This window comes from Lepidochelys olivacea (assembly GCF_965140295.1).
Source record: "Lepidochelys olivacea isolate rLepOli2 genome assembly, chromosome: 23".
NCBI classification, from domain to species: domain Eukaryota; kingdom Metazoa; phylum Chordata; order Testudines; family Cheloniidae; genus Lepidochelys; species Lepidochelys olivacea.
This window is the reverse complement of record NC_140433.1, coordinates 10,259,583-10,273,493: the sequence shown is the minus strand read 5'-3', so window position 1 is coordinate 10,273,493 and position 13,911 is coordinate 10,259,583. Positions and strand designations below refer to the sequence as shown.

The following is a 13,911-nucleotide window of genomic DNA, read 5'->3' as shown; positions in this document are numbered from 1 at the left end:
AGGGCTGAGCTGCTCTCCACTAGCAATGGGACTAACACCTCATCCTCACATATACGAGAAGCCACCAGCCCACAACCGGCCCTAACTTTCAGCTACTCCCAGCATGGACTAAGCTTGAAGTAAGGCCCCGAGATGAAAGGCTGCAGAGCCCATTCTCTCTCTGATGTTAATTGTTTTACGTCTGGGTAATTTAATGTAATATTTTCCCCCAGTGGGGTTTGGACCTGAAGAGCTGGGAACATAAGCCAAAGAGCTGGGAACAGGCTTCAGTTCTCATAAATGGTTTTTATTAAAAGGTTTAACCAGCTTCTATAGAAATAGACACAACAAGCAGGAGAATGGCTGTCCCAAAACACCCTCCTACATAATCCTCACTAATGAGAGGTCTGCCCATGCTGCTGAGAGTAATGGACACGTGGGAGGATAACTGTGCAAAGGGCCTGGATTGTCCCCAACCCTCATCATTGTATGGAAGCAAAGGAGTAAGAAGAAAAGGTTTATTTGTGGTGATGCTGGTAGAATGGGGGGGGAGGGGGGGAAAGAGGTGTGTGTCAATCTAGTAATAAGTTAGATTTGATCCAGGGGGAAGAACTAAATGATGGAGGGCCCTGAAGGGGATGGGGGAAGCAGGTGCTGTAAAGGAGATAAGATGGTGATCAGAGAGGGATGGGTCTCAGTGATAAGACTGGTGGATATTGAGACAGGTAGGGGTGAAGCAGCAGAGGAGGGAGGAGCATGCTGGTTGGACATTTGGGTAATGAGAATGAGTGACAGACAGCTAATTACTAATTAAGGGACTAGGGAAGGAGTTAAGTACACTAATGACTGAATTGACAGGGAGTGCTGTTAAATTCATTATAATCAGGTGAAGAGGAAATCATATAAATAAATCAGAACAGCAGCAAATGAGGTATGTCAGTGAGTTAAATACTGAGGAATAAATTCCAGCACTGAGCTCCAAAGAAGCCTGTTAGAATCATAGAATATCAGGGTTGGAAGGGACCCCAGAAGGTCATCTAGTCCAACCCCCTGCTTGAAGCAGGACCAATTCCCAGTTAAATCATCCCAGCCAGGGCTTTGTCAAGCCTGACCTTAAAAACCTCTAAGGAAGGAGATTCTACCACCTCCCTAGGTAACGCATTCCAGTGTTTCACCACCCTCTTAGTGAAAAAGTTTTTCCTAATATCCAATCTAAACCTCCCCCACTGCAACTTGAGACCATTACTCCTCGTTCTGTCATCTGCTACCATTGAGAACAGTCTAGAGCCATCCTCTTTGGAACCCCCTTTCAGGTAGTTGAAAGCAGCTATCAAATCCCCCCTCATTCTTCTCTTCTGCAGGCTAAACAATCCCAGCTCCCTCAGCCTCTCCTCATAAGTCATGTGTTCTAGACCCCTAATCATTTTTGTTGCCCTTCGCTGGACCCTCTCCAATTTATCCACATCCTTCTTGTAGTGTGGGGCCCAAAACTGGACACAGTACTCCAGATGAGGCCTCACCAATGTCGAATAGAGGGGAACGATCACGTCCCTCCATCTGCTCGCTATGCCCCTACTTATACATCCCAAAATGCCATTGGCCTTCTTGGCAACAAGGGCACACTGCTGACTCATATCCAGCTTCTCGTCCACTGTCACCCCTAGGTCCTTTTCTGCAGAACTGCTGCCTAGCCATTCGGTCCCTAGTCTGTAGCGGTGCATTGGGTTCTTCCGTCCTAAGTGCAGGACCCTGCACTTATCCTTATTGAACCTCATCAGATTTCTTTTGGCCCAATCCTCCAATTTGTCTAGGTCCTTCTGTATCCTATCCCTCCCCTCCAGCGTATCTACCACTCCTCCCAGTTTAGTATCATCCGCAAATTTGCTGAGAGTGCAATCCACACCATCCTCCAGATCATTTATGAAGATATTGAAGAAAACCGGCCCCAGGACCGACCCCTGGGGCACTCCACTTGACACCGGCTGCCAACTAGACATGGAGCCATTGATCACTACCCGTTGAGCCCGACAATCTAGCCAGCTTTCTACCCACCTTATAGTGCATTCATCCAGCCCATACTTCCTTAACTTGCTGACAAGAATACTGTGGGAGACCGTGTCAAAAGCTTTGCTAAAGTCAGGAAACAATACATCCACTGCTTTCCCTTCATCCACAGAACCAGTAATCTCATCATAAAAGGCGATTAGATTAGTCAGGCATGACCTTCCCTTGGTGAATCCATGCTGGCTGTTCCTGATCACTTTCCTCTCATGCAAGTGCTTCAGGATTGATTCTTCAGGATTGATTCACATGGAGCTCCTTTGCAGAATCAGGATGTATGTAGTCTGATCAAAACCTCCCATAAGTACAACTGAATTGGTAGTTGTGGTCAAAGGCAGCTGAGTAACAAGACAGCTTCTGAAACAACAGGGGAGTAAACAGAAGTGATATCAGAGTAGTGATCAGGGCAGGAGCAGAAGACAAGGGTGAGAGATGAATAAATAGCTGGTTATTCAAGGACAGTGCCCAATTAATTAAGTAGTAAGCAGTAAATGCATCATCAGTGGTGTTAGTTGAGACAAGGGAGCAGGAAGAGTCAACCAGGTGAAGGGGATTTAATAATGCACCATGGCAGACTTTGGACATATTTACTGGGTGGCAGCTGGGGAGGGACAAAAGGACTGGGATGCAGCTAGGGCCAGTGAGGCAGAGCAGGGAAGATGGCAGCTACACAGCTGGTCAGTGGTGGGGGCAGAGGAGCTAGATTGCCTGTTATGGAGGTGCAGTCCCTGGTGTCTCCTACTCAGTTACAAATCTGTGAGAGATGCTGCTAGCAGAGGGGTGTTTGGGTGCTGTTGGGAAGCAGGGCTGTTTCTCCTATGGAGTTGATGGATCTCAGATGTTGAGGGCCTTGGAAAACAAAAATCCTTTCTCCTCTTCTAGCTGGCCTGCTTTGCTTATAGGTACTACAAATACACACCTGCCTCAGAGCAGCAGAAAGGAAACCAGAGCTCTCCAATCACCTTACCTCCTTTCTGCAGCACTTCAACATATAGAGAGAGCTATACAGGAGTTAAGTGTTATTAGTAAAAGCAGGTAAGAACAGAATATCTTCTGGAGGTTTCAGGCACTGGAGACTCCACTTAATCCTCCCTCATTCTCCTGTAGGATGTGATGGGGTGATAATGGCATAAGGGAGGGTCGAGGGCTGATTTCCCTCAGGCTGTGTAGTAATGGCTCACGTTCTTCTGCTCCAATCACATATATAGGCTAGTGGAAGCAGAGCTCTCAGTTAGTCTATAGTTAAACATGGTCTCACGTGTTTCTGGCTGCGGCTCTGGCATGGATTCTCTGGTGACGGGCCAGGGAGGATTTGTTACTGAAGCTCTTCCCGCATTCAGGGCATAGGAAGGGCCGCTCGCCCGTGTGGGAGCGCTCATGCACGATGAGATCAGCGAGGTACTTGAAGCTCTTCCCGCACTCGGTGCATGGGTAAGGCTGCTCCTCGGTGTGGCTTCTTTGGTGTTTAGTCAGGTTGGAGAGCTGGCTGAAGCACTTCCCACACTCAGCACAAGGGTAGGGCCGCTCACCTGTGTGGGAGCGCTGGTGCTTGTTCAAGTCTGAGGGGTGAGTGAAGGTTTTCCCGCACTCAGCACAGGAGTAGGGTCTCTCCCGTGTGTGCAATCTCTGGTGAGTGGTCAATGTGGAGAGGTGGCCAAAGCGTTTCCCACACTCTGCACAGAAATAGGGTTTCTCTCCTGTGTGGGTTCTCTGGTGTGTCTTGAGATGAGCTAGGCGGTTGAAGCTCTTCCCACATTCAGCACAAGGATGGGGCCTCTGACTCCTGTGGACTTTGCCATGCTCTGTAAGCTTCTGCTTTTCCCAGAACCTTTCCCCACAGTCTCTACATCTGTGGGGTTTCTCTGTCCTGAGAAAATTGCTTTGATGGTGAAGGTCCCCTATTGTCCGAGGTCTCCCCGGTGCAGGGAGCTGGGTTAGTCTCCTGAATCTGCTGTCACGTTCCCCTGGGGGATCTGTCTCGTGTGCTGGGCTCCTCTTCTGCCTCTTGCAGGCTCCTCCTTGCTCACGTCTGTGAGTAACACTCTCCCCCGATCCCCTTTCTGGTACGCTGGGCAGCAGCAGGATTTCAGGCCCTTCATCACAGGGCTGCTCCTCAGTTCTGCTCAGGATCCCGGCACCTGGATGGAAAGAGAATCCATTTCATGTGCTGCTGTTGTAAAGGAAAGTCACTCATCTCATGGCCATGACTGTGGCAGCCTCACATCTTCCCCACTGGAGATGCCCCAGAGTCAGCCGTGCAGAAATGGGGCTGAGGGGAGCTATGAGGGGGAAAAGTCAGGAATGCCCACATCCCCATTCTTCATTCCCTTCCTTTTTCTCCCTCAGACCCTACCAGAAGGTTTTCATAGCCTCCTTCTCCTCCCCTTCAGTCCCATCACCTTGCTAAGCACCATCCCACCCACTCTATACATCAGAGGTGGGCAAACTATGGCACGCAGAACCCTCCTGCCCAGCCCCCAGCCCGGGAGGCTAGCCCCCAGCCCCTTCCCTGCTGTTCCCCCTCCCCCGCAGCCTCAGCTCACTGCGCTGCCGGCACCCCGAGCTCCTGGGGCAGCGCAGCTGCAGAGCCGGGCTCTGACCCGTGCTCTGTGCTGCGCGGTGGCGTGGCTGGCTCCAGCCGGGCAGCGCGGCTGTAGCACCACCAGTGCTCCAGGCAGCGCAGTAAGGGAGCAGGGGGGGTTGGATAGAGGGCAGGGGAATTCGGGGGGGTGGTCAGGATAGGGGTTGGGGCAGGGAACGGGGGGGTTGAATGGGGGCAGGGGTCCCGGGGGGCAGTCAGGAAAGAGGGGGGGTTGGATGGGGCGGCGGGGGGCAGTCAGGGGTGGGGGTTCCAGAGGCGGTGAGGGGACAGGAAGTGGGGGGGCGGTGGATGGAGTAGGGGTCCCGGGGCAGCTGTCAGGGAATGGGGGGGGGGTTGGATGGGGCAGGAGTCCCGGGGGGGCCACCAGGGGGTGAGAAGCGGGGGGACGGGGCGGGGGCCGGACCATGCCTGGCTATTTGGGGAGGCACAGCCTCCCCTTATCAGTCCCCCATACAATTTCTGAAACCCGATGCAGCCCTCAGGCCAAAAAGTTTGCCCGCCCCTGCTATACAGGCTTCTTTGCCCACAGCCTCCTTTCTCTCACTCCTGCCCTCTTGGCTCACCTCCTTTGCCTTCACTCTGTGCCTCTCCTGTGCTTGTCTCTTTACCTCTTCTCCTAGCTGAACATCCCCTTAAATCTTTCTGTCCCTTTCACTTTTAGCTGGCTCTCTGCTCCTGGTTTCTCTCGCTCCCTTCAGCTCACCCCAAGTAGTCTGTTTCTCTGGAGATCAATTCCCACAGAAGCAGGACTAGCCAATCTATTTGGTACACACCTCCATTCCATGCAACTGCTTTTCCTGCTCTTCCTAAGGTGATCAGAAGGTGACGATCATGCTCCGTTTATTATAGAAATCCACTTAAAGTATTAGCTATCCTGTGTATGTGCCCTTTTGCTAAACCATGTCAAAATCCACTGCTGCTGCCCAGGACAGTTTGTTCCTCCCAGGATTTCTCAGCCCATCAGCATCATAATGCCCAGTGCTGAGGCTCATTCTACAGGCTTTATTTTATACTGTGACCCACAATACCTACCCTAAATTCCCTTAATGAGCACCGACTGCCGCCATGCAGCCCCCTCTCTTTCTCAGGCATCACTCTTGTTTACCTGTAGATGGAAGGCTCTATACATCATTACAGTTCTCCAGAGCCATTGAGTTCCCCTCCCCGGACCCTCTGACTTAGGGGTTCCCTTGTTACTGGCATCTGTGCCCCCTTCCCTTGCTGCCCCCACCTTGGTGAGAAGAACACCCCTTATTCCCTGTACATGGCTTATTACCAGTTTCCTGTAGTGCTTGATTCTCCTTAGCACAGGGCAACTTGGACTTGTTTTGTCCAACCTCCTCTGGGGGAAGACAGTTGTGATTGGGTTGAAGTTGCTCCAGCTGGGAGTTCTGAGATTCCCATAATGCTTCAGGGGTCTCCATTTCCTCAACCTTTACGCGCACGGTGACCTAGGAATGAACCCAGTACAAGCACATCACTTTGGAGCCAGGCCTGAGAATCACAGGGAAGAGCTGTATCTAAAAGGCCCTGCTGGCAAAGCACTCCATGCCCAGGGGCTCCTAGCCCCTTACAGGGTCAATAGGACTTGGAGGACCTGCCTCACTAAAGTACAGACTCATCCCTCTGATGAGCTGAAGGGGGAGTCACAGAGGTTATTTTATTGGAGCCATGTCCTGTCCCAGGCAGTTAGGGCCAGCATTGCAACTGGCATCCATGCAACTGGGGCCTTGTAAAGGACTGAGCAGGACATTACAGGCATCAGGCACTCCAATGTCAACATGCCTGGAGGGTTTCCAAAGCATTCAAATTGGCAGGGTCCCACTTGCCCCCTTGACCACTGTCTGAATCACCTGTCCTGTGGATTTGGCCACCCTGCAGTACGGGCTGATAACATCTTGTAGATCACATCTGCATCTCAAACTTTGTTACTGAATCATAGAATATCAGGGTTGGAAGGGACGTCAGGAGGTCATCTAGTCCCACCTCCTGCTCAAAGCAGGACCGATCCCCAATTAAATCATCCCAGCCAGGGCTTTGTCAAGCCTGACCTTAAAAACTTCTAAGGAAGGAGATTCCACCACCTCCCTAGGTAATGCATTCCAGTGTTTCACCACCCTCCTAGTGAAAAAGTTTTTCCTAATATCCAACCTAAATCTCCCCCACTGCAACTTGAGACCATTACTCCTTGTTCTGTCATCTGCTACCACTGAGAACAGTCTAGAGCCATCCTCTTTGGAACGCCCTTTCACGTAGTTGAAAGCAGCTATCAAATCCCCCCTCATTCTTCTCTTTCGTAGACTAAACATCCCCAGTTCCCTCAGCTTCTCCTCAGAACACGTGTTCCAGTCCCCTAATCATTTTTGTTGCCCTCCGCTGGACTCTTTCCAATTTTTCCACATCCTTCTTGTAGTGTGGGGCCCAAAACTGGACACAGTACTCCAGATGAGGCCTCACCAATGTGGAATAGAGGGGAACGATCACGTCCCTCAATCTGCTGGCAATGCCCCTACTTATACATCCCAAAATGCCATTTGCCTTCTTGGCAACAAGGGCACACTGTTGACTCATATCCAGCTTCTCGTCCACTGTCACCCCTAGGTCCTTTTCTGCAGAACTGCTGCCAAGCCATTCGTTCCCTAGTCTGTAGCGGTGCATTGGGTTCTTCCATCCTGCACTTGTCCTTGTTGAACCTCATCAGATTTCTTTTGGCCCAATCCTCCAATTTGTCTAGGTCCCTCTGTATCCTATCCCTACCCTCCAGCGTATCTACCTCTCCTCCCAGTTTAGTGTCATCTGCAAACTTGCTGGGGGTGCAATCCACACCATCCTCCAGATCATTTATGAAGATATCGAACAAAACCGGCCCCAGGACCAACCCTTGGGGCACTCCACTTGATACCGGCTGCCAACTAGACATGGAGCCATTGATCACTACCCGTTGAGCCCGACAATCTAGCCAGCTTTCTATCCAAATGGAATGCCATGAGCTTTTCCTCTCAGCCTTGCGCACCCACACATGCTTCCTGGGCATTCAGGCAGAGCCCTACCCTCACTTTGAAAATCCCAGGGCATCCAGCTCTTGCTAGAGCTCCCAGGTGCACCTGGATGCATACTTATACCTGCTCAGGCTTTTAATAATGTTGCCCTTGTTGAGCAAAAATGGCTCCTTCCTTGCCCCCTTTCCACAGCTGCAACATCCAAAATAACCTGCTGAACAGCATGTTTAAACACAGTAACCAATTCTCCCTCTCACCTTCCCCAATCTCACTGGGGCTTCACTATTGATCCAAGCCCTGGAGAGGCACTGAGTGCACTGTAACAGCAGCCACAGTTGCTCAGGATGGGCCTGCTGAGAGGTACTGAGTGAAGGGGACAGGTGGGAGGCAGCAACATTTAAAAAGAGAGAACACCAGGATCTACAGAGCAGAGTGTCACAGAGCAGGGAGCTCTGGAAATCCCAGTACCTGGGGACCAAGCTGAGTTCTGAGCCCCAGACCCCAGTGCTGAGAGCAGGATTACACAGAACAAGCCCATCTTGAGAATTCCTGTGTTCACCCAGCGCCCAAACCTACCCCATCAAATTCCCTGCAGAACCCAATGGACATTCCCCTGCACCCACTCTCACCTGCTGCTCCCACACTCCAGCCTCTCGCTGTCCCAGCTGGAAATCCTCTGCCAGGGACACGGCCTGGGCACAGGTCTCTGGGTGACGTACCCAGACCCAGCTCTGGATTTCCTCAGGTAGGATGGTCAGGAACTGCTCCAGGATCAGCAGCTCCATGATCTGCTCCTTGGTGCGGATCTCCGGCTTCAGCCATCGATGGGAGAGTTCCTGCAGGCGGCTGCAGACCTCTTGGGGCCCTTTGGCCTCCTGGTAGCGGAACTGCCTGAAGTGAAGGCGCTGCATCTCCGTGCTGATGTTGCAGCCTCGCAGGATGGCTGCCTTCACCTTCCCATAGTCTCGGGCGTCTCTGGCATCCAGGCTGCTAATGGCCTGTTGGGCTTTTCCAGTGAGGGAGGGCAGGAGTCGGGTCACCCACTCTCTTCTGGGCCAGTGGCAGGCTTCAGCCACTCGCTCAAAGGAAGCCAAATAGACCTCGATGTCATCCTCTGGCGTGAGCTCCGGCAGTTCTGGGTTTCCCCAGGCCCGGGCTGATGCCGAAACAGCCTCAGGAGAGGTCCAGAGGGCTCGCAGCATATCCTGACTTTGATTTTCCCAATGCTGGGGGATCTTCTCCTGTGGCTCAAAGCTGGATTTTTGTCATCCTGTCCAGGAGAATGGGGGACTTGCTGAGATGGGAGGCATCACAGCAGCGTCTTTCTCTTCTCTCTCAGATTCCTTCCGTGGTTTGGGGCCTGCTGGATTTTCTGTTTCCACTTTGACATGCGGTAGCACCGCTTGTAGTGGACCCTGGATCTGCAGCCCCAGGGGTTTCTGACCACAGTGCTTTGCAGCCATTTTGTGTCTTGTGAAAACAGCCTTATCCCAGCTGAGGTAAGTGCTCTAGTTTTCAAAACTGCATCTCTCCCTTGTTCCTGCTGGAATGGTCCAGACTCCTGGGGCTCCTGCAGCAAAACACTGAATAGGGATTTCACTGTGGAACAAGGACCCCAGTAAACAGAAGGGAAAAGAGACACCCAGGCCTGATTCACCCAAACAGCCGGAGCTGTAACCCCTGCTCCCCTTCAGCACAGACTGGCCCCTGCTGACCCCTAATCCAGTACTAACAACTAAGCACTCAAAAATCACGAGTTTAGCTTTATCATCAGGAGATTTACAATAATAAATGGTGGGTTCTGTTTTGGACCCTGTAGGATTCAGGTTTCTAAGCTTTTCTCTGCAGCCTTGAGGGCTAGGAACTTACCACTTCATTCATTTTAACCAATGCAGGCACTGAGCTGAAGCTCTAAGAACAACATCAAATATCCGGGGGCTTGTGATAAGCTTGTGAGAACTGACAATAATGGTCATTTCAACTCCCTGCCCCGCTCCCAGCACAGGAAGGCCCCACCCTGAGTCCCTGACCCATAACCCCAGGTCCCTGCCCCCCAGCACGGAGAGGCCCCTCCCTCACCCCACTGCCCAGCCCCCACCCGGAACCCCAGGTCCCGGCCGCCCCCCACCTCACCTCGCCGCCCCGCCCGGACGCAGTGGGAGGCCGGTCCCCTTCCCCAGACAGAAAAGGAGGACTTGTGGCACCTTTAGAGCATAAGCTTTCGTGAGCTACAGCTCACTTCCTCAGATGCTTGCATCTGAGGAAGTGAGCTGTAGCTCACGAAAGCTTATGCTCTAATAAATTGGTTAGTCTCTAAGGTGCCACAAGTACTCCTTTTCTTTTTGCGAATACAGACTAACACGGCTGTTACTCTGAAACTTCCCCAGACAAAGAGCTTCCGCCCTGGCCAGCGCAGGGTTAATCCCCAGCGCGAGGATTGGCCGCAATCTCTGTCAGTCAGTCAGAGCCCGGCCCCCGCTCGGCCGCCCCGGGGGCTCAGTCCCTAGAGCCGGGAAGGGGGCAGCGGGCCAGAGCTCGCCCACCCCCAACCGGGGCTGCCCCGCTGCGGGGCGGCTGGGCCTGTGGCTCCCGGGCAGGGGGGACTGGAGGGTGGCCCTGCAACCTTGGCCAGGGGGCTGCCCGCCCAGAGCTGGAGACCCCCCGCCCCCTTCCAGGATCACCAGTCAAGGGGATCCAAGGGGCTACTTCCCCCAGCATCTTCCTCGGGCTGACTGCTGCCCCCCTGTCGGGGCTGTGGAGACACCCTGCCCCGACACCCTTTAGTTCTCAGGAACCTGCCAGCCCTGACCTGGGAAACCCCATTTCAGGCCTCTCTGGCCCCTTTCTCAGCTCCCCTCTGAGTCCTCACAGGGATGAGACACACTGAACAAAAGCAACAGAGTAAAAATCCTCCCCCCTCTGGGAGGGTATGTGGAGCCAGGGGGTCAGAACAGGGCCTTGGTCTTCTGACTAGCTGAAGTTACAGGCCAGGTGGGTGGGATGTATAGGAGGATCGTACAGGGGGGTTTCTGTACTGTGTGGGGCAGCAGAAGGGGTTACAGGTCTGGGCAATATGTAGGTGATGTGGGAGCTGAGTTTACTGCAGTTCTCCCTTTCCCATTACCCAGCCTCCATTGAGCCAGGGCCTTGTCTTCTGCCTCCCTTCACAGAGTTGTTCCATTGTATGTAGACCTGGCATAGTTAGGCTGAAATTCATCCTCTCTCTTTGCCATTTAGATGTTGTTCTCTTCTGGTAATTCTCAAGACCTGGGTCTGTGGCCATATTTGTTCCCTGTGTGGTTGAAGGTCGAGGAATTTACCTCAGAGGAGATGGCACCACCTGGAGCATTATGACAGTCTCAGAGCTCCCAGCCTCAGTGATTGCAGCCCAGTCCTGAGGGTATGTCCCAGACTCCTAGGACCAAAGTACTAACTGCCCTGTGTCCTTAAAAAAAGGAGCTGTGAGCTCTCCAGGAAACGGATAATTAGCATACATAGGGATCTGGGCAGCCTCTCCAGTGTGTAAGGTATTGGGGGCACTGAGGGGATAATGGGGAGGGAACTCTCTACGGCTGAGAATATGGAGGAACAGGGTGGCTCAGGGAATTAAATTAAGGCATGGAACCCTTTATTGCTAGAGCATTGTACACTTGATTGGATAACAGAGATTGCACAGATTTCAGAGTAACAGCCGTGTTAGTCCGTATTCGCAAAAAGAAAAGGAGTACTTGTGGCACCTTAGAGACTAACCAATTTATTTGAGCATAAGAGATTGTACAGTGGTAGTGGGGGCCTCACCAAGGATATTGGGAGATAATCGGGGTTTCAGCTGACAGGTGTTTCAAGAGGGGAGCAGATGCTTGGTGCTCATGTTGTGTGTTGCATCTCATTGGAGCCTTCAGAGGGAGAATCTGGTGCCTCACAGGGATGAGCCGACATACAGGCCTTCAGGGCATATGGGGCAGGACCTATAGGTCTGGGGTTGTGGTAGCTTGGCATCCCACAGTGAAACAGCCACCTGTTTTTGCCATCCCCAAGTCTCCTGTTCATATTCTATCCAGCAGGTGCTGTCTTCTCACAGCCCTGTGGCGGGGGAGGCAGAGTTGCCAGGCATTATTTGGTGGGGGGGGGTTGAGTTTCTCACCATCGTGTAGCATCAAGTCTGTGAATATTCCCCTATTCAAAATGGCCGTCGTCTCCCATTATTTCCAGCTGGTCTGAAGCCAAATTGGCCTCAGTCAAGATAGTCCCCATTTTCCTATAGCCTTTGTGTGTGGCAGTGAGGCTGCCCCTGGCATAGGTGGCTGCCCGTGCCAACTCCCATTGTTTTCAAGGAGACTGAAGCCAAACTTCTCAGGGAAGATGGCTGTGGCTCAGTGGTCAGAGGGACCAGTGGGAAACGAGGAAATGGGACTGCAGGGAGGAAGACAAGCTAGGGCAGTGGTTCTCAAACTTTTGCATTGGTGACCTCTTTCACACAGCAAGCCTGTGTGCGACTGCCACTTATTAATTAAAAACACTTTAAAAATATTTAACACTATTATAAATGCTGGAGGCAAAGCAGGGTTTGAGCATGGAGGCTGACAGCTGTGACTGCCCACATAATAACCTTGCAACCCCTGAGGGGTCACAACCCCCTGTTTGAGAACCCCTAAACTAGGGGCAGAGCCCCTCTGAGCAGCCAGCAGGCAGGCTGCCACGGTGGTTTGGAAGAGGGATTTCTAGAGCTGAGGCTGAGGCCTGGGATCTCTGCTGTTCCCTGGACCGTCCTACTTCCTTCTGATATCTTCCCAAGTAGTGTAAGACTCCAGGGCCTTTCCGGGGGGCGGAGGGGTGAGCTCCTCCTGTGGCCAGCCCCATCTGCCCATCCTTGCCACCTTCTTGCACTATAGGTCCATCTACGTTTTGAGCAGGGGTTGTAATTTCCAGGTCGAGGAGCCTTAGCCACATTAGCTCTGATTGAGCTGGTGTGCTAAAACAGAGTGTAGCCATGGCGGTGTGGGGGCTAGCCGCCCCAAGAACATGCCAGGCATCTTGTTGGACCGGTATGTGTGGGCAGCTAATCCCTCCCACCACTCCAACTACACTCTATTTTTAGTATGCTAACTCGAACAGAGCATCGCGAGCTGTGAGTTACATCCCAGGTTGAAGTGTAGATATATCCCTATGTCAGACAAGCCTCAGTGTCATCTGTTCCCTGGGCAGTGAGAGTGTAGGACCTGGGATCCAGCCCCTGTCTTGGCTCAGAGCCACACTGGGATTAGGAATATTTATGAGTTGTTGGAGATGGCAAAACCTGACCTAGACCTGGCTCCTCTTCCTCCACTTTCACTGGAGTTTCCCTCACTCCTTCTATGAAGTCTACAAAGCATGTCGTGTCCCCCTCCAATCCTTATTCTTGGCCCTTTTGCTCTTCTTTTGGAAACTCACAAAGTCCTTGGAAAAGGACATTCTGCCATTCCATTTTGATATCTCAGGGTTGCTTCCCTGCAACACGCATATTTCCAACACTGACTCCTCAGCAGCAGCTGTCAGAGCCCTTTCTGAGGATTTGGCCAACAGCTAGCCTGTTAGTCAGGGGTCGTTGACAGTGATAATTCCTGAGTCTTGTCTCCATTACAGCTACCCCTGTTCCTTCCCAGAGAGCAGGTACATCAGGAGTGAGTTATGACCTAACTTGCCAAGTCACACACTCATCCACACTGAGAACAGCTGGGCTGCAGGAAGCCAAGCATCCAGTCACAATGCACAAGACTCACTAACTACCTTGGAGTTGAAGTTCCAAGTCTGGTTTTACTTTGCTGGTTCAGAGAGCCCAGCACTCCAAGACACGTGATGTCTGCATGGGAACAGCAAGATGCCTGCTCCAAAGGGTGAATATCTCTTCCAGGCATTCAGTGCAGATGCAAAGATGCTAGGCTGGTATCCATTCTGGCTACCCTGGTTCTTACACCTGTCACATTTTGGGGTAAGTGACACCAATTGCTTCCTCCCTACTGTAAATTCTCAAATACTGTAATGTCTTCTCTGGAGCGTTAGGTCCCTTATCCCCACTGTGTAGTTCCGCCTGAACTGCAGATAAAAAGGTAGGGGATAGATGGCTGGGAGTAGAGAGGCTGTCCCTTTATCACATGGAATGGAAATCATGGGAATATAGGAATTGCCAGGCTAGATCAGACCCAAGGTTCATCTAGTTCTGTATCCTGTCTGACTGTGGCTAGCATCAAATGCTTCAGAGGCTGGAGTAAGAACAAGAACCACCACCACCAC

General features: G+C 52.1%; 1 protein-coding gene across 1 annotated transcript; it reads right to left on the bottom strand.

Moving 5' to 3' along the window:
• Positions 1–6,204: 6,204 nt before the first annotated feature.
• LOC311511974 (zinc finger protein 165-like) lies at positions 6,205–8,843 on the bottom strand (the record flags this gene model as incomplete). The annotated part of the gene is made up of 2 exons (XM_084612946.1): positions 6,205–6,276; positions 8,271–8,843. The coding sequence occupies 2 exons, from the start codon at positions 8,841–8,843 to the stop codon at positions 6,205–6,207; spliced, it is 645 nt and encodes a 214-aa protein (XP_084469072.1).
• Between the last annotated feature and the right edge of the window lie 5,068 nt (positions 8,844–13,911).